We start from the raw sequence: 25202 nt of genomic DNA on the forward strand, positions 1-25202 counted from the left end.
AGAAACTCCAATCATAACGACAAGAAACTTGCCTTCAGGCAAAGGTTTCCCTGGCTCTAAACATAGACACGCCCACATGCCGTTTTTCGCGCGAAAAGCGGGACTAGACCATTTTGAGTAATGGGGGAAAGTACAAATACTACTACTTCAAAACATACATAAACCTTTTTACCAAAACCTACAAATGAATGAGACCGTTGTGTTTTGATATACACACCGTGAGTGGAGTCTCAAAGTTTAAGCAGTTGGACTTAACTATAAATTAAGCAAAAGATCACCAAATACAAAACCCCCATGTTTGCATTCGCCGGGCTTTTCTAGCGGTTAGTTTTTAAATCCACCTCTATCGCCGAGTCTCATGTAACAAGATAAAAGTTATTGTTATGCCACAGTCTGGTTATAAACAGAGTAAAATGACCCTCACGTCAAAGGTAAGTCGTAGAGCAAATCTCGTGTAAGCGTGGCTTTCTTTTGCCTGTTGGATTTTAGGGTAAAGAAAAGTCCTGCCGAGTCACTAAACGAGATCCAAAGCTGCTAACATTGGTGGCATGGTCGGCCTGAATCACTAAAGTTACGATTCGTTTTCTGAATTATATACAGGCTAGTTCAAAGGTTTCTTTTGTACATGTCATCTGGCAAAGCAGCGACTTGATACGTACTCAGCTTCGGATTAGTGTTCAGGTACATTCTGAGTTTAAGGTTGTGGTAAAAATGAGCTGATGCTGGGTTTAGTTTTGTTTTTATGGGGGGGCTTCATAGGTGGGTTCCGGTTTGTTTTTCTGCGAGGTCAAAGGTCAGCTTTGCTGAAGCTGAAAGAGGTGGTTTAGCCAAACAACTTGGACATCAGCTGCTTTCCTGAGACAAAGTTAAGATGACATAGATTCATTTACAGCACGTAAAATCTGAACCTCTCCCCTACATAAATGCCTGTAAACAAACTTTACATTTGATAAGCTGCCTATAAAATTGATCTTGAAGCAGTGATGCTACTATAACATCTGATTTGAGCTGGTGGATTATTTTATATTTACTTTATCAGTAATGGTGGAGAGATGTTTTTTTCTATTGTAAAGCCCACTTCTCCATTTAAAATTTGGAAATCATAAAAATCATATGTAATTTAAATTCTTGTCTTCTCTCTATTTGACCTACACTGGCAAAATGTAGGCACCCAAAGTATGTGAAAAGTTGCTTTTCCTAGAGCCAGCTTACTCTGATTGGCTACCCCTCACAAACAGAAGGTGGGTGGTACTTCTACGCTCAGCCACAGATGTGTGCCAGAAACAATCACAGATTTTTCCTTTTTGACATTATACAGAGTCAAGTGTGAAGAAAAAAATATTTGTGATAGGCTTGTATCAAATTATTTTAATTTTTTTGCCATGTTAAATATGAGCATCTAGAATACAATAGAATAGAATAGCCCTTTATTGTCATTGTACATGGAGGAGTGCATGTGCAGGAGGAGTAGGATATAAATCGTAAGACGACAGGAATAAATGGCAAATAGAAGAAATGTGTACAATCAAGAGGAAGACAAAACAAAAGAATGGGACAACAGGTCACCGTTAGATCTCTCAGAAGAAAAGAAAAACATCATATGAAGAAAAGGCATATTAATATCAATATTATTATTATTAGCCACAGAAAATTAAGGGACTGTAGAATCAAACAGCAATGCACTGTGTGGAGGACCACACATAGGAGTCTGTCAGGATTGACGTGCTTTTGGAGTCAGCCTCAAGTGGCAATGAAAGGAACTGGCATGTGCATTTTGGCCTCATTTCACAGCTCTGGAAGTTGCCTCTTGTTTTCACTGCACCTTTCACATAGTGGAGAAGCTTGTCCACTAATAGCGAAGTAGCTCCCTCTAGTGAAAAATGTTGACTGCAACTTGTTTAATATGGTGCTTTACATATCTGCCAACAGGCTCCATGCTTCAAATCCAAGTATATAACTGCCGAGCTGGCTCATCTGTTCACCCAGTCAGACAGTGAGGAGGACTTTGAAGGTTTCAGTGAGGATGAGGAAGAAGAGGATAGAGGACGCTTTAACAAGCAACTAAGGACCAAAGTATGAAACTGCTAACGCTGTGTTGTTTCACAAAAATGTTACAGCCAAAGCAGAAGCCTGCATGCTTTCTTTTTCTTTGGTTTTCTGCAGGTGGTGGATTCAGAAGAGGACAGTGACATAGACACAGGCTTCCACTCTGATGAGGAGGAGGCCCCACCAGCAAAGAGAAGGAGTCTTTTAGTAGCTCTGAGGTAGGTGCATGTGTAAAACTGGTTTAAGTAAGTTTTGGGTTGTTTTTTAGTTTCTGTTGTTGTTTTTAAGTGACTTGATTAGAGTGAAACTGGGCTCCTTGTCACTGTCCCTAAATCTGTGATTGCTGACGTATCTTCTTTTAATATGTATAAGGTAAAAATATAAAGGCACTATTATTTAAAATGAAAAAGCATAATGAGCATTCAAATTATCATTTTTTTGTTTCTCTTTCTGTCTGTTTCATGTCTGTTGTGCTGATTCTGCAGTGATTGAATAGACTTTTTTTGAAAACCTTCTCCTCAGGTTTCCTGTCAAAAGAGTGTCTTCACCCAAGAAGGAAACACAAGAGAAAAGTGTTAAAAAGCCAGTCAAAGGAAAATCTCCCTCACAAATATCCAGAGGAAGGCAGAAGGTGAAGCAGAAACAGGATGAAGAAAAGGAGGAGGAGGAGGATGAAGACAAAGAGGAGGAGGAACTCTCTCATAGCCTAAAGAAACGAGACAAGAACATCCAAGAAAACAAGGCCATGGTATTGAACCCTTCCTGCCCTTTCATATTCTGACATCTCAACACATTTACAATAATACAACAGCTTTTTCTTTGTCAGTAGTTCTTAACTTGATTATGTGGTGGTGTTTTTTTTGTTTGTTTGTTTGTTTTGTTTTGTTTTTTGTCAGCTGGCCAAGTTGTTTGCTGATCTGAGTACAACGATGGCTGACCTGACAGCACCCACCACTCCTCAGGTGAGTATATGTGGCAGTTTCATGTGATGGAAAATAAATAGACAAAAAAAATAAAACTAGTGAAGCAATCTGAAAGCCCATCGAATGTTGTATTGAGGTCAAGACAGTGTCCTTATGGCGATCGTGGCTCAAGAGTTGGGAATTCGCCTTGTAATCGGAAGGTTGCCGGTTCGAGCCCCGGCTCGGACAGTCTCGGTTGTTGTGTCCTTGGGCAAGACACTTCCCCCGTTGCCTGCTGGTGGTGGTCAGAGGGCCCGGTGGCGCCAGTGTCCGGCAGCCTCGCCTCCGTCAGTGGCTACAAAGTAGCTTGCCATCACCAGTGTGTGAATGTGTGTGTGAATGGGTGTGTAAAGCGCTTTGGGGTCCTTCGGGACTAGTAAAGCGCTATACAAATACAGGCCATTTACCATTTATGCAATAATGACATTATACTGGTCATTGTTACAAATATAGATGAATTAAAACAGCTAATAGCTAATATTACAAGGCTGACTTGCAGTCTGATGATAACCAGCGGTTGTAAAACTGTATTTCAGTAAATAAAATCTCTCACTCGCTGTTTACGTGGACCTTTTTACCCTCAGCCGTAAAAGGCTGATTGGGAATTGTTGTCACCCTGCTGGGCGGCGTGGAAACCCGAGTTTGTGAATGCGATAAATCTTGAATGAGGTGACGTATGAGTTTCAAAATGATACAATGGATGTATCTACTAAAATCTAATCTGGGTAACCTTGACCGCAAGGCCAGAGGCAAGTTTTCTGAAAATCTTGTGAATGCAGTAACTTGAGAATAAAAGTGACGTATTATTTTGAATGGATACCATAGATGTGTGTAGTAGGAGGCTCAGGGGTAGCACTGGCAGCCACCAGTATTTTTTTATTTTTTTTTTAACCTACAGTATATGCAACCAAAGCACTGTCAAATTTAATGGGTCCATACTACTCAGACTACAATCAAAAAGCAGAAAATGTCCAGCTTCAGTTGGTTAAAATTCTACACATTCTAATAAAGATATAGTCTCATAGAAATACATGGAAATATCGGAAGAGTTTATATTTGGTGCATTCAAACTATGTAGAAATAAGACTATACTAGTATATGTCTGTACTGAAGTATGAACCGTTCTTGTAAGTAGGCTTTAAAAACACACACATAATACTAAACAAGAAAACAAATGCAAAACTGGACACTGGTGTGTATGTGTGAGTAAGAGGCAACCTCTTAAAAATGTAAAAATATTTTTATAGGTGTTTTTTTGTTTTTTATGTTTTTGTGTTTATTTTGTTTATTTATTTTACAGAGTCTGTGTTTTTACTGACAAACATTGTCTTTGCTCTATTTCCACAGAAGAAGAAACGGCTGTCAGAGAGGGCAACGCCAAAGAAACGCAAGTCTGAAACGGACGTGGTGTCAGAAAGGAGGAACCCGTCGCGTAAGGCTCGTCCTCCCGAGAACTTTGCAGTGGAGGAAAAGAGCGAGCCAATTCATGTCCGAAGCCCCCGTACTGTAGACATCAAGAGACTGGTGGAGGTACAACACCCAACACACTGTCTGCTGACATATAGCAACACAAACGCATGGATGAACTCAAAAGGAAACAAAGGGCTTTTTGATCAAACAGGTTATTGAAAATTTCCTTGTCTTTAATCTGGACTTGGTACAATTTATAGTTAGTGTGATAGCACAGACATGCATATCATAGTAAATTGTAATAATGATACTCTGTTAGATGTTTAGTTTTGAGAGCTCTTTAGTGGAGTACTGTGTGCACATTTTCCCCCAAACCAATTACTCCTAAAACATCTGCTATGGATTTTATGTATAAAACTGATATTTAGTCAGTAAGGATGAATAAAATTTGTTTGTGGCATTTCACTTTTATGTAACCTGGCAGGTGGATGACGACCATGTTGGTGAGAAACACAAAAAGAGAAGGAGCCAGTCTTCCAGGAAGAGTCAATATTGCGTGAAGTCGGTTGACGAGATCACCAAAGAAGACCTGGACAACATAGCGTACCGCAGCAAAGACAAGATCTGGGACAAGGAGAATGTGAGTGTCATCAGGCCGTCCTCAGATTTGGGCTAACAGTAGTCTGCAGCAGTGTGTTGTATTCTTAGGTTTCCTGAGTTGGAGCAATTTTTTTTCACCCTGTATGTGTGCGTGTCTATATGTGTGTGTTCTCATCCAGGGAAGCTCATGTCACCAGTGCAGACAGAAGACTCTGGACACTAAGACAGTGTGTCGCAGTGGTTTCTGTGTGGGGGCCAAAGGTCAGTTCTGTGGACCGTGCCTCAAGAACCGCTATGGAGAGGACGTATGCACCGTGCTGCTAGACCCGGTTAGTCCTAATCCACACGTGTTAAACATGTTTCTCACTGTGGGTTTGGTCTACCCCAGGCGATCGTGGTTTCTTTTGTCTTTCGAATAAGTAATAATCTTTTGGTAGTTGTGATTACATTCTTAAATTTTCTTTTTAAAATGTGTTTTTACAAAAAGTCGCTGCACAGCGATGTGATGCTCGAGGAAGTCTTACATAGTGGACAATGTTCTGAATCTCTTTAAAATCCTCTGTCATTGGGAATTTTTAAATAAAACTAAACTTAGAAGTGAACAGCAATTGGTACAAGGCAAAGAGCGCCCCCTGCTGAAACTTTAATGTAATTACTGGAAAGTCTGAGCACAAAAGGTGCAGAATGTTGTAAATTCGACTAAAATATATTAAGGAAAAAATGCTGCTTTGCACATGTATAGGCTTTTTTTTAACATCAAGTTTTCCTTTAGCTGATGATCATTGCTGTCAAGTATCAGTTGTAATTTAAGTACATTTACATATATAGAGAGGGAATGGAGATGAGGAATATCTGTGTTAGCACATAGTGTCCAGCCTGAGATGTTTCTATGGCAGCCGTGCTTCATATTGATCTTGGTTCTTACACTAAGGAGCTCACATGTGGCTCAGATCTGAGTGAGAGCTGTGATTTAAGTTGAGGAGGAGTTCAGTATGACTGGGGGCAAACCGAGGAAGCTTCAACAAACAAAAATCTAACAAAGAGATGAAAGGTTATAGATTTTTCACCAACAATTTGTTACTTATTCTTTATTACTGAGATCAAAGCAGAGACCATTTATATGAATTATTTAATCATTTCCAATAGAGTGTGCTGAAGCACAGAGCCTGAAGAGCAGACAATTAGTGACCAACTGAACAAATAGAGTTGGGATCTTTTCTTTGTAGACGTGGTCGTGTCCCATCTGCAGAGGGATGTGCAACTGCAGCCTGTGTCGTAAGAAAGAGGGCCGCTGTGCCACCGGTATTCTGGTCGGTTTGGCTCGCTACAACGGCCACGACAACGTGCACGAGTATTTGGAGAGGTGAGTCTGTGGTTTGGGATTTTTGTTTTGTTTTGAATATCACAAACTGGATTTCCCAAGAAACTGATATGATGTAAAATTATTTTTCTAGATTTATTGACAATAAAGGGCACAAATTACTAAACAGCATAAGTAAATGGCGTGTGAGCGCAATCCCCAAATAGCGCTCATAGGTGTGGTTAGTTTTACAGCTGATTTACAAAAGTTACACTGTTTTATTAAGTACAGGTGGAGTCGGTTCATTTTGTTGTCAACCACAGAATAATGTTTTTTTTAATGTCTTTAAATAAAATTGCATGTTGCAAATATTATTATCAGTTTGGATACTTGATGTTGATATTTTATATTATAAAAGTGAACATTTCCTAAAATACCTGAATACTCAATGCTTACTAATTGAGTCTGAATGTGAGCAATTACTGAAACAATTACAATGATTAGCCGAGACATGAGATGCATAGATCGTAAATATAAGTGTTGGGTCTTGTTTGCTTTGTATTTGTTGTCTCATTGATTTTTGGGTGTCTTTGGTTGAAGGCCAGTATGCAGGCAGTGATCGATTCTTGAGCTCTGAGCACCGTGTGTTCAGACTGAAATTGTTGACGGATCAGTGATGATCATAACCACTGGTTGCAGCCTTTATTCAGCCAGCAGCTAAAAACTAGACCTGTCATGTCTGATTGTGGGGTTTTTTTCTTTCTCCAATACAGTATTCGAAAAGAGCTGCAGTGAAAACAAGAGACCCGATCAGAGGAGAGAACTTGCAAAAACAGATGATATCCAGGGGAGGAGGATCTGATGCTGCACAGTACATGTACTGTAGAACTCATTTTAAATGCACATTTTTAGGTTTAGAGCAAACTTTACTAGACATACTAAATCGAAAGTTTGTTGTTGTTGTTTTTTTAAGCTGAAGCACCTATACTGTTCTATGTTTTATATATGCTGATTTTCTTTTATTTTTTGAAGACTGCATAAGATGCAGGGATGCTTTTTCTTTGTTTTAAAGCCAGTACTCACTTTTTACTTGGAGGTTTGTTTTCTTTTGGGTTGATTTATAATTGTGATGTTGCTTGGACAGCTGTAATGTTTTAATTTTTGTGATTTGGATACAAACAGAGCCTTTAACACAAACTACTGTTTTAAAACTGAGTTACTTTGCAGCTTTCCTGTCATTCTACTGTTTATCCTAATAAAGGACATTACTATCTGAACAGTTTGTTGTTTTTTATGCAGTACTATATAATCAATAATCATATTCATCATAAAAATAATAATAATAATAATCTAAGTGTTAGAACAGTTCAACCCTTTTTTGGAATTTGTTTGACATAAAGTTGTGAATAATTAATTACTGAACCAAAATTACTTTAGTTGATGTCCAATTAGTTTTGGACCCTTTCTGAACTGTGTAGATGCAAGTGAAGTGAGTACCTTCTAACTGACCCATAAAGATCCTCATGGTTCAAACAGTATTTTGATAGGACTTAAGATTAGTTAAGTTAAGACTTTTCATCAAGTGCACAGAGAGAAATTTGAGCGTGATTTCCCACAGAGTAACACTATGTCAGTATTTACTGCAGTCCAGCTGAAAGCTGTTGGCTTTTATCTTCAGATGGTGAATTTAAGTGTATGGGAATTATAGAGCATTCTGATCGGTACATTAATTTCAGGCTTATTTTTCATTGGTCGATTTGTCTTCAGCAGGCAGCTGGTTCAAATCAGGGCAGTTGATGACTCGTAGAATCATTTTTTCCGACTGGATGATTAGAACTGAAAGCATTTGTCTGTAGTTGATTCGCCCACATTTCAACTCATCTAACCTATTTTAATGTCTCTGCTTTTAGTGTGTAAAGGTGATCTCCTAATTAACACACAGTGAGTCTTAAAGTGAAATCCACAAAACAGTTCAAGATTAAGAACTATTTTACCTGTACATTTGATTCCCCTCTTTCTCTATATGTCACTCACTCGCTGATACTCACGCACACAGAATATATTCTGCAAATATTATGGTGTTTCCTGCTTGAACTTCAGCTTTGAACAGCTCTGCACTTTGGCTTTCGTGTGAATCATTCATTGTATTTGTTATTCAACATTTTTTTCACCAAAGATTCAGCAGTTATAAAAATATAAATCAAACAATTTTTTTAAGGAAATGTATTCTGAGGTTTTATATACCAGTTTCAGTTACTGTTGTTAATATGTTAACAGTAAAAATAAGTTTTCTTAAAAATAATAATACTACTGTTATGTTACTTACTGTACTTGTGGAGGAACCCTAAGAGACTCTTATAGACATCTAAAGGAAAAATATTTTTTAAATATAGATGCAGATTCATGCAGAAATATTGATGAGTTTTTTTTTTGATTTTGTAGCGTGAGAACAGACAGATGGGAGTCTCATAGTCAGTCAGTTTCTCTGGCTCTGAAACAGCAACAGCACAGACTTTTGAGTTTTTGGAAGACACCCCGTTCTTTCTTCTTTTTCTTCCTGATTTTAAGGTCTTCAGACTTCTCTGGAATATTGATAACAGATACAGCTGACTGAGACATGGATGGAGTTTCAGAAGGAGGTTCCTCACAGGGAACTTTCAAAAGGAGGTTCTTCGCTGAGGGGAACAGCAGGCATTGGCCGACTTTCAGACTTTTTGGCAGGGTCTTTCAGAAGGACATTCTTCATTGGAAAGAACATCAGAAATTGGTGGAGTTTCAGAAGGGGGCTTAAAGATCTTGGATATATCGTTCTTTTCTACATCTGCAATTGAAATGAGCAGCACTGGCGCAAAGTTTGCACTGTTGGTGAGTAGAATTTCTTGAGGATATTTGTCTCTGATTTCTGTCAGTATGCTGTGGACCATGTCATCTCTAATGGAGCAGGAGAAGATGGCCTGGCTTTCCACCGCTGTGAGAGTTTTGGTGACATGATCCAAAGTGGCCTTTGTGACACTGAAGGAGATTATGCTCAGATTCTAGGAGGCCCTGTTCAACAGGGGGCGAGGAGGAAGCTCCCAGAAGCCCTGCAGGACGCAGGGAACTACCTGTATAACCAGTTCGTGTGCGGTGAGCAGTTTGGTGCTTTGTGCTTCCTGATGCTTCTCTTTCAGGATCTGAATGTAATTTCTCACCATGCTGAAGACTTTAGGTGTTCTGTAGAGTAATGTTATAAGAATGATCTTTTAAACATATTTAAAGAATGACAGAAATATTGAAACACTGTAGCTGGACTATTAAGAATCTCATTGATATTTAGGACGTACGGCCTAAGGAGCATCCACGCTTGAAACTTTATATCCCTCATTTTGTTAATGACATTCACGGCCCAAACCTAAGATGAAAAACACATTTACAGTGCATTTTTTTTCTAGAGGTTATGTGAACATAATGAAAAAATCTCCAAAAGTCTTGTGAGCTTTCTAGTCTCACCAGTTTCAGAAGAGGTTTGGCTTCTTCTTCATCAAAATCATCTAATTCAAACTCTCAAAGCCTTCAAAAGAAAACAAAAGAGAGGTTTTCTCTCAGCATTTACGCTTTAACTCACTGCTCTCTGAGTGTCTCTTTGCTTGTCTCTCTCTCAGATCTTCATGTTTGATGGGATTTTGTTTTCCTGCTGAAGCCTAAGAAACTCCATCATCATTGCAATCTAAAAATAAAAGGAGACATTTGAACACCACCAAACTCAGGTCCTCAGAAATTACCTGATGTTTTATGTTTGTTTTGGTTTGCATGGATCTGGGTCTTACCTGAGCCCTGTAGCCTGGAAGATATCAGCAGGTCTCCACAGCCATGTCGTGAATGCATGTGTTGAACAAAACCTGTCAAAGAAATAACGAGTTACTCATTGTAACTTAAACTGATTGTCAGTTTGTCAGCTTTTAAAACTACATCAAATTCTTTAAACTGAAATGCAGTAAAAACAAATACTGTCACATACCCTGATGGGTTTGTAGATTCCTCTACTTGCTTCCATTGAAATGTTGTAGTTGTATCACAGTCGGGAACAAAAAATGTCAAAAAATTGTGTAATGTAAAGTGTAGACCTGAACGGGAAGGTTTCTCTTGCACAAATGAGCTGTTTGAGCTGCAGGAAATATTGGTGTAGGGGACTAATGCATAAATTTAAAGCCTGGCAGAATGTGGTCAATGCACAGCTTTGGTTATTTGGAGTAACTGGCCCTTTAAACAGTCCAGATCAAAAGTTTTGACCTTCACCACCATGGAGCTGTGGGTTTAAAAAAATATCTTACACACTGTACTACACTGTACACTGTAACTACTGTACTTCTAATTTCTGAAAAAAATACTCTAAAGCTTCTTCTGATGCTTCAAAGTCTATTTGGACAATTTGGACATGACAACCATTTACTGAAGTATAAAATTATGCGTTCCGAGGTTTATGTTGGGACCATGGGGTCAGGAGTAAATTAGATTTAGTCACTGTCTGAACCTGAACTAACAAATATATTCATATTTAACACACTTCCTATTGTGTGACAGGAAGATGCTCCTCTTACTCTTTATGTCACTCACTTGCTGACACACACACAGACACACACACAGAATATGTTTTACAAATATTCTGTTTTTTATTTGAGATTCTTGAGTTTGGGCTTTTAAAAATACATCATTCCACTCTTAAAGTGATTTAATGAATATGAGATTTCAATATTCATTCAGATTTTTCCTAAATCTAAATTTTCTTTGATCATTGTACATGTACAACTTTAAAACTTCGTCTGTGGGAACTTTATCTTATCATAGGTGAATGATTTGATGTATTTCCATTAAATTTAACAAGCTTCCCAAAAATTTCAGCAATTAGAGGATTTCAGCTAAAAAAAACCCCTATGAAACGCTAAACTAATGGTGCCAAAGCCATACATATCACAGTGGTCGGTATTACATAAGAATATCTTCAACAAGAGGTAAGGGGGGGAATCAAGCTCACGTGTTTAAACTACAACACAGTAACCTAACAGGCTGCACCAGCCGAGCCTGAATAAGCAGTTATTTTGTGTGTATCTGGTGTTATTTAGCCCCGGCGAGTGGGGTCAGGTGCAGGTCATCTGCTGGTCCCTCTGGTTACCAGCTTGTGTCATGTGAAAGCATGGTCAGAGGTTATCCTGAGGTCACCGGCTCTCTATGCATCTCATTATTATGCAGCACGAGTGAGAAAATTATTACAGCTATCATTTGAAGCTCTAATCTTACCCATGATGATCAGTGTGGGTCTCCTGGTTCTCGCTTAACATTACTGGGATTTTTAAGCACTGAAGAGCCACAGAGAGGCTTTATTGTAGAAATTTCCCCCCTTTTCCCCCCCTCATGCTTCAGTGTGTGATAGGAGAATAAAAAAGTCTGCCTTTGTTCTGATACTTCTATAGCTTATTAGATTAAAATAATTGATACCTACAAAACTTGACAGAAGCACCTGAGGGTGCAGAGAGAAGAGCTGCGAACTGTATTTGAAGTGCTTCAAAGGAGTGACACGCCAAAGGTACACGTGAGGTGCCAACTACGTGACACGCTTTGTAAACCCGACAGAGTGACTTGTGGGTGAACCCTCACAGGCTTGGCGCTTGGCGTTGCAATTAAGATGTTGTTTTTATTTCTGGAGTTTCCATCATCTAAGAAAAACCTCCAGAAATAAACAAGAAGAAATTCATTGATTGTCCTGCGACTCAGGTCGGATCTTCGCAGCGCCATTCTGAAGGCCACAAGTGGCACAAAGAGAAACCCGGGAGCAGTATTTGTTCCCACAGGGAGGGCGGCTACTTCATCATCACCGCTGTCAAAACACAGCTGAGAGAATACCCAGTAATAAGGAGGCGGCACGAGTTATAGCTATGTGTCTGTGCAAAGAGCACCATATGTAAAAATATAATAAATTCGCAGTGACTCACTCCCCACTCAGAATCATCAGAGATGAAATGTGAGCCTCACTTTAAGAATCACTTTATTGTCAAGTGTTATGCAGGCAAAGCATCTTTTCTGCTTGTAATTTTTTTCCCTTTTTTTTTTGTTTTTTGTTGACATAACACATTTGTACAAACCAGTTTTAAAAATATCAATAAACTGGAGCCTTTGAGGCTGACCTGCCAAAAAACCCATTATCAAATGTCATGGAGACGAACAAACATCTTTAGAAAAAGATTTACAAATGAGATGTCACTACAAAATATCAAAGAAAGGAAAAAAAAGAGAAGTCGTCACACAAAATATTACCAAAAAACATCTAAATTTGTTTGGTATCAACATTTTTCAGCTTCAAACAATAGTAAATTTTTTTTTCTCCTTTTTTTTCTTTTTCTTTTTTTTTTCTTTTTTGCTTTCTTCTTCTTTTGTTTGTTGATTTTTTTTCTCCAAAAACACGTTATGGCGCAGAGAGAAAAGAAAACAGAAGAAGAAATGAACAGCGATGGTCAGACATAGAAAGACAAAAAAAGAAAAAGAAAAAAACAGAAGCACAGAGAATAAAGAAGAGAGAAGCAGCACTACGGCAAAGAACTGAAACATGCTGTACACAACCTCAGAGTCAACGCGCACAAATACAACTCCAGCAAAAAGGCAAATATTACAAATCAAGGATAAATAATAAATTAGCCATACACAGTGGGGGTCCTGTGTGTTAACATACTTAAGGAGGGGTGGGGGAGTTAAAAGAATTGATAAATTTTATAAAATAAAAGCATCTTATTATTATTATTTTTTAATTTCAAATGAATATACGCACTGAACTAACACAGAGAAACACCACCAGAAAACATTTCGTAATATCCACGTAGCTAAACGGCCTGACCGACTCCCACCCAACAGCTCTTATATATATACCTGCCTGTGCTTTGGTTTGCACTCCGCGTCACCCTCTTACAAGTCCGGAGAGCTCCCCTCTGACTCCGTCCGGCTCACTCCGGAGATCCCTCTGTACGACAGCTTGTGTTAAGGCAATTGTGGTACATCGGTCATGTAGCGGGGTGGGGGGTTTAGAGGTTTAGAGGGGCGGTCATTAGAGCACAGAAAGCAAAACAAATTTGAAAAGAAAGAAAAGAAAGCAACGCTGTCACCACAGTTACGCCGACCGTGCCGTGTTGTTTTGTTTGATGTAAAACCTTCAAACGCGTGGCGGCGTGAAGTGTGCAGCCGTGATGTCAAAGCCACCCTGTGGTACCAGGTCATCCGGACTACGGCGCTGCTTCTCGACGCCTTCCTTAATCTTAGAGCGAACTGGCTTGTTGTATTAACAAGAGAAAACTTCCCCTGACAATGTAAACATGGTTTCACTAGGATTGTCATTATTACAGTATTGCTTTCACTACACAAACAAAGTTGTAGAAAGCTAGATTGTTTTTCTCTATAGAAACCCTTTTTTTTTCTAATGGCCACTGCGCCTCAATAGGAATGCATTTTATAAATCTTTTTTTATATGTGCTTTTTTTCCTCCCCATCTCTTCTTTTTTCTTCTCTTTTCTTAGAATTATCCCCCTATATTTGTCATCTGATCGCAAAAGAATCAAACACCTGAATCTTATCTGAGGACTTAAACCTGAACCATGAATAAAAACTCAAATTAGGTAGATCCTCTGCAGGACAGCATGGGAGTACACACTCATTCACACAGCTCACATTTACACCCACCCCCCCTCCCAATACTGCCCCTGTTCTGTCACTGATCTGCAACAGCTCTGTACCTTGATTGACCCTCAGCACTGTCTGACAGGTGTGAAGCAGGAACACAACTTTTGTGCATAGAGTTCTGTTGTGATTAGGAAAATGTCTCTCAGTGTCGGGTGGTTTCAAATTCAGCAGGTCCCCTGTCTTGTGCTAATCTGCGTACATCCCTTCCCCGCCACACCTGAAATTCTTAATAGATTAAATTTTTATAAATGCCAGACTAATCTTTGATACACTCTAAATTTCTTTCTTTTGTTATTATACGCGTTAGTTTTGTTTTAGACTGTTTATATTTTTCAGGTTTCCCTTCATCGCATGGATCCCTGCCCGTCCCTTTAGAGTCTCTTCGTGAGCGAACCCTTTCAAAATAAGGTCAAATTTTAGAAAAAAAAAGGAAGAAAAAAAAAGAGAAAAGTAACCCCTTACAGTCCTTGCAAAGACCTCCAAAAAACAGGAAGCCAGCCTTCCAGCGAAGAGACGGGAGGCAGGCGCCTACTCAAACTCCTCCTCTTCCTCCTCCTCTTCCTCCAGGTGATTGGAAGTGGTCGGCGTAGCGGGGTCAGAGTCACGCGACAGTGTTGCTACGGCGACAATCTGCGGGGAGGCGCCGAGGTCCTCGGGAGTGTCATCCTCCATGTCGTCAGTGGTGATGATTGCCACCGCGGCGCTGCTCTTCTTGTTCTGGTGGGTCTTGATGTGCTTCGAGAGGTGGTCGCTGCGCATGAAGCGCTTGGAGCATTCGGGACACTCAAAGCGCTTTTCTCCTGCGACAGTGTGGAGAACAAAAAAGTCAGTTTTAAGGAAGACTTTAAAAGAAAGAAAGTAAAGAAAAATTGTGATTCCACCTTCTTAATTATTTTTGCAGCTTTTCTTTGCCCTATAGATTATTTGGGTGGTGGGAAAAAACAAAAACCTTTAAAGGTGCCACTTTGGCTTCTGCTGGAAATTTCTCAAGAACTGAGGGTAAAATTAAAACATTGCAGCTCTGGTTTGCATTCAGCAGTGAATTCAAATTCAATTCAAAATCACCCTGCATGTCTGTGTCTATGCTTTCTCCCACCTGTGTGTGTTCTCCGGTGTCTCTGCAGCTCGTCGCTCCGGGTGAACCTCTTGCCACAGAAGATCCAGTTACAGACAAACGGCCTCTCACCGGTGTGCCAGCGCAGGTGGGCCCGTAGGTGGGATGTCTTTCCGTAGACCTTCCCGCAGCCCTCCATGTGGCAGATGTGCTGCTTTTTCTTTGTGGGATCCCCGCTATTCCTACAACACAAACTTCTGTTATGAGTGAGGACCAGGAGGTTTGTGTGTGTGTGCTACAGATCAAACTCAAAATACTCCTATAATAATTACATATTTATATTTGTAATTCCATAATTTTTATATTACAAAGCCTTCTGCTTATTCCCCCCCCCCCCCCCCCCCCCATATACTCTGTAACCCTAAAGCTTTAGCATTACCTGAAAGAGACGCATGCAGGAAAACAAATGTTCTCAGGCAAAGTCCCTCCCCTAAACCAAATAGAGCATTTCCTGTAGTGAGAATATGGCTGTCATGCACTCCTCCTGTTGCTGCGTGTTGTGTTTAAGAAGCCAATTCTCATGACATTTTCAGTGCTTCATGTGTGAAAACAGTTTTAGATATAGTTTTGTGCTTTTGTCTCATTTAGTATGTGCAGATGCATGAATTGTCGAGTTGGACCCCGCCTTCTCTTTCAGTCGTTTGCCTGCACCCCACCCCCACTTCTCTGCATTTGCAAGCCTCAGAAGTTATCTCACGAGTGCTGGGCCCAACTGCCAACGCGTCTGTGTATGTTAAGCAGCGTAGCAGAACAAGGTACAAATTCTTTATGAATCAGGAAGTAAACTTTATGTCTCATTAGCATATGTACATATATATATTTTTTTTTAAAAATCATATGGACATGGTAACCAACATATGAGTATGTAAAAATTTCAGCTTAGGAATCATAATCTTTTACTCAAAAGCAATTAAAATTCAATTGCATCTTTTTTAAACCACTGTTGGTGCATGATATTGAAAATTCTGGAAACAATAATTTTTTTTCTCAATGTTCTCAAAATTGAGAACATGTAACTTATGGATTTATGGAGAATGAACTGTGTCAGTCTTGTCAGTTTTGTTAATTTGTTAGTAGTAATCAGTACAGTAAGAAGACCGCTGTGAGGTGATGAAAAAAAAAAATCCACTACGGAAAGACTTTTAAGTCCAAAAACAAAAAACTGCTTCCTTTGAGATTGTATAGTTTGGATTCACTATAACTTCTGACCCTTCAAAGTCCCTTCAAAGACTAGAAATAATCATGAGTATCTTATGCATGCTTTGCATACCTTCCCTCCCCATCCCTGCAGTTTGGACAAGAGCAGGCAACACGTCGAAGCCTCTTGCTGGGCGGTCCCTCCTGGTCTGAAGAACTTTGCACAGAGCTCAGCTGGTCTGGACTCATTGACGAGCCTGATGCAACATTGCCCACAGTGACAGTCACTGGAGACGACTGAACTTTGACCCCATCTTGACCCTGTGGTTGACCTGGAGGATGATTGAAAGTGTGTAAACACATGATCAAAAACAAGGACAGTTTCTATATTACAACAGAGAAAGTTAAAAAACAAGAACACCTTTGACTACAGACTGTACATACAATATGGAGCCACCATTATGTCTCCCATTAGTTTGAGGTGATCTGCTTTGAAACTTTAGGCCTAAAGCATATGCTGCATTGTCTGTTCTATTCTAAATGTACTAAATGAGCATATGAACTTCACTCGAGAAGACTTGAAACTAACACTTAAAGCCATTAACTCTTTAGGAAAATAATTGCTGAGTTATTAAAACAAGTGAGATGTAGTATCATTTTTCATAGACTTTTCTACAAACTGATACCAAAAGAGTCACCCTCTGCTGGTCACTAGAAAGAATGTAGTTCAATAACTTGGTCTTCGCTTTAAAGACAGAGAGGCAACATGCACTTTTATTACAGACTATGTGTCATACACACAGTCTAACTGAGCAAGCAGGAGAGTAGGACATCCTTTAATTCAAGCTTTATAAATTAGTTTGTCATGATATGAGGGATTAGCGCACTGGACTACTATGATATTTTCTCAAGAAATAAAGACTCTCTGTCTCCACAACCCCATTGCATTCACAGTTTATGAAAGTGAACAGATTGGTGCTGAATACAAATTTAGACAGTTACTCTCATAATGCCCTTACCCTGTAGACCAGTAATAGTGAGCGGTACGCCCTGCACCTGGACCCCAGCTGTGCTCAGTCCTGCAATGCTGACCGTCTGCACCCCTGACCCGGGGTTTATCTGGGCTGCACTTAGCGTCAAGGGAGCTCCACTAAGAGAGACTAGCCCCCCACTTCCAACTGCAGTCCCACCAGCTACCGGAGCCAGTGTCAGCTGCTGTGGCACAGCTGTCCCGAGACCACCCTGCAGGGAGACTCCTCCGGGTAGCTGCAGCGTTTGCCAGGTGAGCTGCCCAGAGGGTGATAGGGTTGGGGTACGAATAAGGACCTGGGCAGAGTTCGGGAAGGCCTGGATGGGCTGCAAGGTCTGTCCAGGAGCCAGCTGCAGGGTCTGAATGTGCTGAGGTTGCTGTTGGCCCTGTGCCTGACCCTGACTCTGAGCCTGGGGCTGCAGCTGGATCTGCTGCACCAACTGGTGCCCCACCTGGCCCACAATCACCTGCTGAATGGCTCCAGGTGTGTCTGTCTGGTTCTGTAGCCCGTTGGTCTGATTCTGGCTTTGAGAGTCTGCCTCGCTGCTCTGCACTTGGGCGTCAGCTGATCCACCCTCTGATCCAGCTGAAACCACTTGAGCCCCATCAGGCACGCTGTCGCCTTCGGCTACTGCCGTTGTTGGTCCAGCTGCCGCTGTGGTAGGAGCCACCCCTGACACAGCTGTTGTCACCAGCTGGTTGCCATTAGCAACAGAGAATGTGCCATCTGCTGATTGGATAAGCTGCACAGCTCCACCCCCTCCGACATTATTGATCACAGGCAAAGCCAGGGTCATGCCACCAAGGTTTATAGGTACTGTGGTCATGACAGGAGTTTGGGAGCCTTGCAGAGTCTGCAGCTGAAGTGGGAATGACTGCGCAGGACGGATCTGCAGTGGAACCGTCTGATTGGCTGTACTCGTCAGGATGGCCTGCTGGTTGGTGGGTTGAATGATAGCTTGGGTCTGGCCCGAACTCGGAGTCTGGATGAGCTGAACCTGCTCGGGAACGGCCCCGATGGACGCTGTTTGAGGGCTGATGTGGATCTGCTGTCCATCTGCAGTCTGCAAGTGCGGGATGACCTGATACTGGACTCCTGCTCCGGCATTGGGCAGGTTCTGAACCTGGATGATCTGAAATTGCTGCTGCTGATTGGCTGCAACACTGTTGGTCCCACCTACTGCCTTTACCTGCCCAACAGGAAAGGAGCAGTAATTCAGTTATGTGGACAAGGATTAAAAATTGATAAAAACATTTGCACAAACACACCACTCCCCTCACCTTACGTCCACCAGGTGAGCTGTCATTAGTCAAGGTGGTGGCCACGGTCACAGCAACAGGTTGACTGGTGTTCTCCTTGGCCATAGTAGGCGCTGCTGTAATGATCTGCCAGCCGTTCCCTGTGAACTGTGCCGGGACCAGTTCTAGCTGCTGGGGCACTAAGGCCTGACCCCCAGCTGTGTCCACCACTATTTGACCCTGGATCTGTCCCGCCTGCAACTGGATCTGACCAGCCTGGACCTGGATCTGCTGGGCCCCTGCTTGGCCCTGTGCCCCCTCTACTCCCCCCTGCCCTCCAATCTTACTGCAGGTGGCTGCTAGCAGAGCCAATGGAGAGGGCTGAGAGGAATCCTAGAGGAGACAGTGGAGGAAAGGGGATGGAGGAGTAATGGATGGATGGATGGGAGGGGTGAGAAGGGTGATAGGGAAAACAGGAGTGACAGGTGAAGGAAGGACAAGAAAGGAGTCAGGGTTAGAAACATACATTAACAGCTTGTACGCATACACAAACAAAGCAAGAGTACATGTGCAAAGATAAAAACGCTTAAGGCCGGGGATGATAGCAGGTATCATTGCAAACGCTCACACAATGATTAATTTTAAATGAATAAGAGAAAAAGAGCGAGGGGTGGGAAATAACATGGTGCAGAAAAAAGAAACACAAAAAGCTGAGTGAAAGCAAGAGAGAGAGAGAGCTGTCAGTGGAAGTGGGCGGTATTACAGGAAGCGAGTGGGTGGGCGTGTGAGAACCACATTTCTGTTTTCTCAGAACACTGGAAGAAAATGCCGCCTTCTCTCTCCTCCCTTTTCAAAGAAACTAGGTCGCAGGCAAATTTTTAATGCTCAACACCTCACAACAGTGCACGGGGAAACAGCCTAGATTTTGTAACAACTACAACAGCAGGAAAATTAACACAGCAGCGATGCTCGTCATGCACATTTAATGACAATAAGATGCGCTCAAGAACAGCTGCCTGGCTCAAAAATAATCTCAAAGATATATATGTATACAACCTGCTGCAGAGAGAAGTTTCACAGTCTTGGGGCCACTTAACCAAAGCTGCAGGTCTTTCAATAATATCCACGTGCAGAATTAAATCATTCTGACCATAATTCAAACAGACAGTTCAAAAAGTATAGCGGCTGAAGTGTGACAGCCGTGTAAGCCTAGGCTCTGGGTTGGCTCACTGTAGGGCTGCACAGAAGCAGGAAGTGGAATTCACCAGAGAAACGCCCCCAGAGGTGTCTGGCTGGCTAGGCTGGGAGGGAGGGAGTACATTTTTGGCCTACAGGCAAGGGAAAAGTAACGAACTATAATAAACTCCTGTCTCCTTGCTTTTACCTGTGATCCAGAACTTTTCCCCCTTTTAGATGCTTTCCCTCCTTCAGTTCCAGATGATTCCTTCTTCGAGTCTGTGAGGAAGAGGCAGAAATGTTAGAATATTTTCAATTACAATATTATCACATGGGGATTACTGAGTACTACAAAGTCCCGAGCAGTATACGGGGCACTGCATGCTGCAAATAAAATCCAAGCAAAAAAAAATAGCATATATGGCATCACAGAGGTGATCAATATAGACAGAAGAGAAACCAGTAACCTTATCATCAATATCAAAGGGGCATTGAGCTTCCTATCTGTCAAACGGCTATAAAGAGGGAAAGAGGGGTGGAGACGGGGAGGGGGAGGGTACCTACCACTCATAACGCATTAATATACCGAGAGGGAGAGGGTGTAGTTCACGGTAGAAGGCCGGCCGGGTACACAGGCGGAGGACGGCCTATATGTTCGGCTCTGAGCCGTGGCGGATCTGCCCGTTTGACGAAACCACCCACCGGCCAGGAAGGGCGGTGCCAAGCGCAGGAACAATCAAACAGCCCCAAATAACGGAAATAACAGAGAGAGCGGTGACCGTCCCCGGTCCGCCGGACACCTCACAGATCCGTCGTATGACGCCTTTACCGGATAGACAGTCCATAAACGAACAAATTGGCGGTTGTCAGAGTGATATCCACAGAGAAGTTGGCAGTGTGTGACCGTAGAGGCCCACCCACTTCCATTTAAGCATCAGGACAACACCCTCCTCGCAGCTCCTGCCTGTCACCGCTGTTTCTCACGCCGCACGACGCGGGGACGCCTCGTCGCTGTCCGTCGCGCGCCGAAAACAAACCGTCACCTGTGTTGGTATTTTAAGCGTGTTCCCCTTTTTTTCGTGCACAATTGATTTTTTAAAGGGGGGGATACAGGGAGATAGCTGTGGCTTTTGTGGGCGGACGCGCTCCTCCCACATATTCAGATTGGACGACGGGGCTCGGCGTGCGAGGGTCGAGATGGGAGTTGTATTTTGGTGAGGCCTCGCCTTCTCGAACTGGCTAGCGCGAGCGGGACTACAACTTCCGTGATGCTCCGGCTTGTCGGTTGGGTTTGGAGCGGCGGTGTCGGTAGTCATGTTGGTGTGAGAGCGAGAGGGAAGGGCGGTGACTTCTGTGTTGTGGGGGTTGGGCAAACGGGAAAGGAGGTGTGTGCGCGCGCCCGTGTGTTTTGTGCACGCGTGTCAGTTTCAGAATGTCAGTAACGGTTAAAAAAAATAAGATAATCAGGGAAACAAACGATTTAATTATTTTGAAATCATTTAAAAGGTGAAAATGCAACAGTGTTGCTTCTAAGTCAACTTTAGATCGTATGTAGTAGAAAATTACGTCATTGCATTGCCAGAGGCTTTAGGAAATTCACAGTACAAGATTTGTGTGTGTGTGTTTGGCTGATGTTATGCAATTGTGAATTGAATATGTGGGTTCTGATTGGCTAGTTCAACAAAAATGGCTCTTCAGACAAATTGAACTTTTGGGATATGCATTATAGCTTCATTCTGCCAATCAACAGTAATTTTTACAGTGGGGTGAACAATTATTTGATCCTTTTGAACAATTTGTATTTGAATTTGTATGTTTGGTCAGTTGCAAAGAAATAAACAGTCTAATTGTTATGAAAGTTTTATCATGGAGAGAGACTACTTGGATACTAACCCCGAGTTGCTCTCCAATGCATCGGAGTATGAATGTGTGTGAATTCTAGGTAGGAAGCACTTAAAAGCATAGAAAAAATGTGAAATGTGAAAAAATTAATGTGGCATGTTGTATAAAGCGCTTTGGGTCCTCTAGAAAAGTGCTATATGTGACTTCAGCTTGGGTACCTTGATGGATGTGGTAAACAGGCTAACATCCCAGACTGCCATAACCCACAGATGTTTAAAAGAATGCTAAGAATCTGAACAACTGATGCATTTAAAAAAGATCATCTACTAACTAAATCACAGTAAATATAGTAATTATTTATTTGTTCATTAAGTGACTTTCTAGAAGCTGGTTGCTTATATCATCCAGCTACAATACACACTGTTTTCTGTTTAGACCAATAATACATAAGCAGTCCATCTGTTTAAGCATTCAGGAGCTGTCCATGAAATAAGAATCAGCCTGGCATGATAACTTTAGCCCATAAAGTGACACTGTTACTACTGTTCTGTAAATGCATCTGGGGTGGCTTCAGGCCGAGGAACAACAGCTGTACTTAAGTGTCTAAATAGAAACAGAAGTCAAGTCTGTCACTCTAGTGACAAAACCTCTTTCAGACTTCTAAACAGTGTGTTTTTAATGCATCTGAGAAGTGGAGGTTTGTGATGAAGCAGAAGGCCTGTATGAGGGCCTTTAGGCCTGTATTGGTTTCTCCGTGGCTTTAGCCAGTCACAGCCCTGGTTCACCAAGCAGAAAACATCATTAGCAAGAGGCCAACTGAGGTTATGGCTCTGGCTCACATGGGGAAATATTTAGGCTTATAGACTGGCAGCCAAGGCAATGCAGTTGTCTCAGTGTCTCACCCTAACATAACATCATAAAGACTCAGACAGGATGGTATAGAAGTTCCATATCTAGTATTAATTAAAAATGTGACAACTCATCTCTTTTAGTCTAATTGACGTGTTAATAAGTTGTTTCCCTGAACATGATCCTTTTATGCCTTCGTGTGCCTAAATGAGGGAAAAGTGCATAGGTAGCCCTAAACCTTTGCATCATCTTAGTATGCACAGACCTCTAAATGTGTAAATAAGTGTCTCACGTGTCTTCACCAGCCTATCTGCTGTGTGCCTGTAAGTTAAAAAAAAAACTCTGAAAACTATTGCAATATATGTAACAATCAGAAGTCATTGTTGAGAAAGAAGAGAAAATTGAAAAAAATAACAAATGTACAGTAGGATTAAGCATCGTGCTTGGCTTTTTGGCTGTCGCCATCTTAGTTATAAAATAATTTTAGCACTAGTTAGGTAGCCTGTTTAGCAGGGTGCATCAATGATCCAATGGGACATTAAAGGGGTTGTTAACTTTGGCTAGCATAAAACAAAATGACCTGATGGAAACAGCTGTTTATTAGCACAGCTGAATTCTCAGCAAAAGGTTGCCAGTTGCTTTACGTGTCAGAATGTGTTCAATATATCTCATTTTAAAATATTAAATGGTAAAAGATATCATAAGCCTTCAGCTTTGTTCCTCATTGCTCACACACAGCCACTAAGAGGTTACTGCTTCCCTAACTTTGAAACCCTGATGGTGTAAACCAACATACCTGAACAGTCCTCAGGAGGAACTGTTCAGCTGTAATATCAGCTGCTTAGTTTCCTTGTGGCTTTCACACGTTAACGCTGTTAAAAACACAATTTTCACTGGAGCAAGTCTTTCAGCCTTGTCCATGCATTTAGCTTGCATTTGATAAAGCCTAATTTAGTCCCTGTGTGTCTCATAGACATTCTTAACATGGCCTTTCACATTTGAGTATCATAATGCTGAGACATATCTCATGAACGAGACTTTTCACACTTAGAGACCTAAAGAAATTTTGAGAACTTTATTCTTGTAGCATGCTCATACACTTTATGCTTATGTGGTTTCGTTTCCCCTTTTCAAAGGTTTTTATTCTGTTTGTGTGTGTGTGTGTGTGTGTGTTTGGGGGAACGCTGCAGTCTAAACATATTTTCATAATGAAACTATGTTCACAGGAAAACACACCTGGGCTGGCCTAGAAACATACACGCACATGCACTGTAATTACTGCGGAAGCCACGGCCCTTATTCCCGCCTCCTGGGCCACTCGGCAGGGCGTTGCTAGGCAACGAGGTCTGCTCGGAAGAAGGGGTGTTGTTATATATGTATGTAAGGTGGTGGTGATGGAAGGGGGTGTGGTAGAAACAAGGCTGTTCTCTGGGACAGATAAATATCCCGCTAACAGAAAAACTAATATCCACTGCAGTAAAACTCTATGAAACAATAAGGCTTTAATTTACAGCAGGTTCAATCCTCGTTAAAGTTGTATTTATCATATTTGTCTGAAAAGTCATTGAGTTTCCTGCATAATTTAGCATTCCTTTATGCTCACCAAAAGACAATAAATAAACAAACAAATAAATAAATAAAATATCAGCATATAAATAATAAACATTACAGCTAAAGGAATCCACGATGGGAACAGGTTATAAATGATAGTTCCATTTGTGAACATCTGCAACCACTAGATGGCGCCATGTACCAATCAGATTGTGTACTCGTCCTTGCAGCTGTTATCACTAAAGACGTTTTTAGATTTCTTACAATGAAAAAAAGTTGTTTAAAAAGAATCCGTTGCAAGTCAAACTTCTACATTGCAGGTAGAGTCAAAGGTTTTCTGAAGGGTCCTTTTATTTATTTTCTGTTGTTATACAGAGCCACGAACAAAGTGTTTGCCACCTTGTTGATTTCTTAGTTTTTTGCTTACTTGTCACACAGACTAGTTTTAAATCATCAAACAAATGTTCATATTAGACAGAGATAACCAGAGTATTTCAGAGAAATTCAGAATGAAATGATAATTTTATTTATTAAGGAGAAAACATATCTAAACCCATCTGGCTCTGTGCGGAAAAGTAATTGCCCCCTCCCTTTTTTCACATCACGAATTGACTGTGAATAAGCAAATGTTTGGAAAGCTGAGTTCAATTTCACTGGCCACACCCAGGCCTGATTAAGTAGAACCTGTCTGACAAAGTGACGTAAGATAAAAGATCTCAAACAGCAACACATTGTGCCATGAGCTAAAGAAACAGATGAGAAACCAAGTCACTGATATCTATCTATTGGGGCGATTGTGGCTCAAAGAGTTGGCAGTTTGTCTTGTAACCGGAAGGTTGCCGGTTAGAGCCCCGGTTGTTGTGTCCTTGGGCACAACGACCTACTGCCTACTGGTGATGGCCAGAGGGGCCGATGGCGCAATATGGCAGCCTCGCTTCTGTCAGTCTGCCCCAGGGCAGTTGTGGCTACAACTGTAGCTTGCCTCCACCAGTGTGTGAATGTGAGAGTGAATGAATAGTGGTATTGTACAGTGCTTTGAGGGCCCCGAAAAGCGCTATATAAATGCAATCCATTATTATTATTCATTATTATCAGTCTCACAACAGTTACAAAGCCATCTCTAAGACTTTAAGACTCCAGTGAATCACGGTGAGAGCCATTATCCATAAATGAAGAAAATACGGAACAGTGGTGAACCTTCTAAGCCAGCCTACCAAAATGACGCCAAGTGCATATATCAACGACTCA

General features: G+C 41.4%; 2 protein-coding genes and 1 pseudogene across 3 annotated transcripts; 1 reads left to right on the forward strand and 2 right to left on the reverse strand.

The window, feature by feature from the left end:
- The first annotated feature begins 290 nt into the window (after positions 1–290).
- On the forward strand, positions 291–7595 carry cdca7l (cell division cycle associated 7 like). The gene is made up of 10 exons (XM_006787696.3): positions 291–431; positions 1930–2073; positions 2164–2264; positions 2569–2794; positions 2943–3008; positions 4356–4538; positions 4903–5058; positions 5198–5347; positions 6245–6381; positions 7092–7595. Exons 1-10 carry the CDS (start codon positions 384–386, stop codon positions 7111–7113), a joined length of 1233 nt encoding a protein of 410 aa, XP_006787759.1. The 5' UTR covers positions 291–383; the 3' UTR covers positions 7114–7595.
- Positions 7596–9004: 1409 nt separating this feature from the next.
- Positions 9005–10351, reverse strand: LOC148096755 (uncharacterized; annotated as a pseudogene). The gene is made up of 6 exons (XR_015717134.1): positions 10316–10351; positions 10125–10196; positions 9923–10024; positions 9808–9868; positions 9642–9709; positions 9005–9531 (listed from the first exon to the last, which is right to left on the reverse strand). The product of XR_015717134.1 is annotated as an uncharacterized LOC148096755 (transcript).
- Positions 10352–12320: 1969 nt separating this feature from the next.
- Positions 12321–20922, reverse strand: sp4 (sp4 transcription factor). The gene is made up of 7 exons (XM_006787695.3): positions 20277–20922; positions 19921–19991; positions 18579–18929; positions 17287–18487; positions 16401–16599; positions 15113–15312; positions 12321–14816 (listed from the first exon to the last, which is right to left on the reverse strand). Exons 1-7 carry the CDS (start codon positions 20281–20283, stop codon positions 14545–14547), a joined length of 2301 nt encoding a protein of 766 aa, XP_006787758.2. The 5' UTR covers positions 20284–20922; the 3' UTR covers positions 12321–14544.
- Positions 20923–25202: the final 4280 nt, after the last annotated feature.

The sequence above is a fragment of the Neolamprologus brichardi genome, chromosome 22, assembly GCF_056152115.1.
Source record: "Neolamprologus brichardi isolate AB-2024 chromosome 22, ASM5615211v1, whole genome shotgun sequence".
NCBI lineage: Eukaryota > Metazoa > Chordata > Actinopteri > Cichliformes > Cichlidae > Neolamprologus > Neolamprologus brichardi.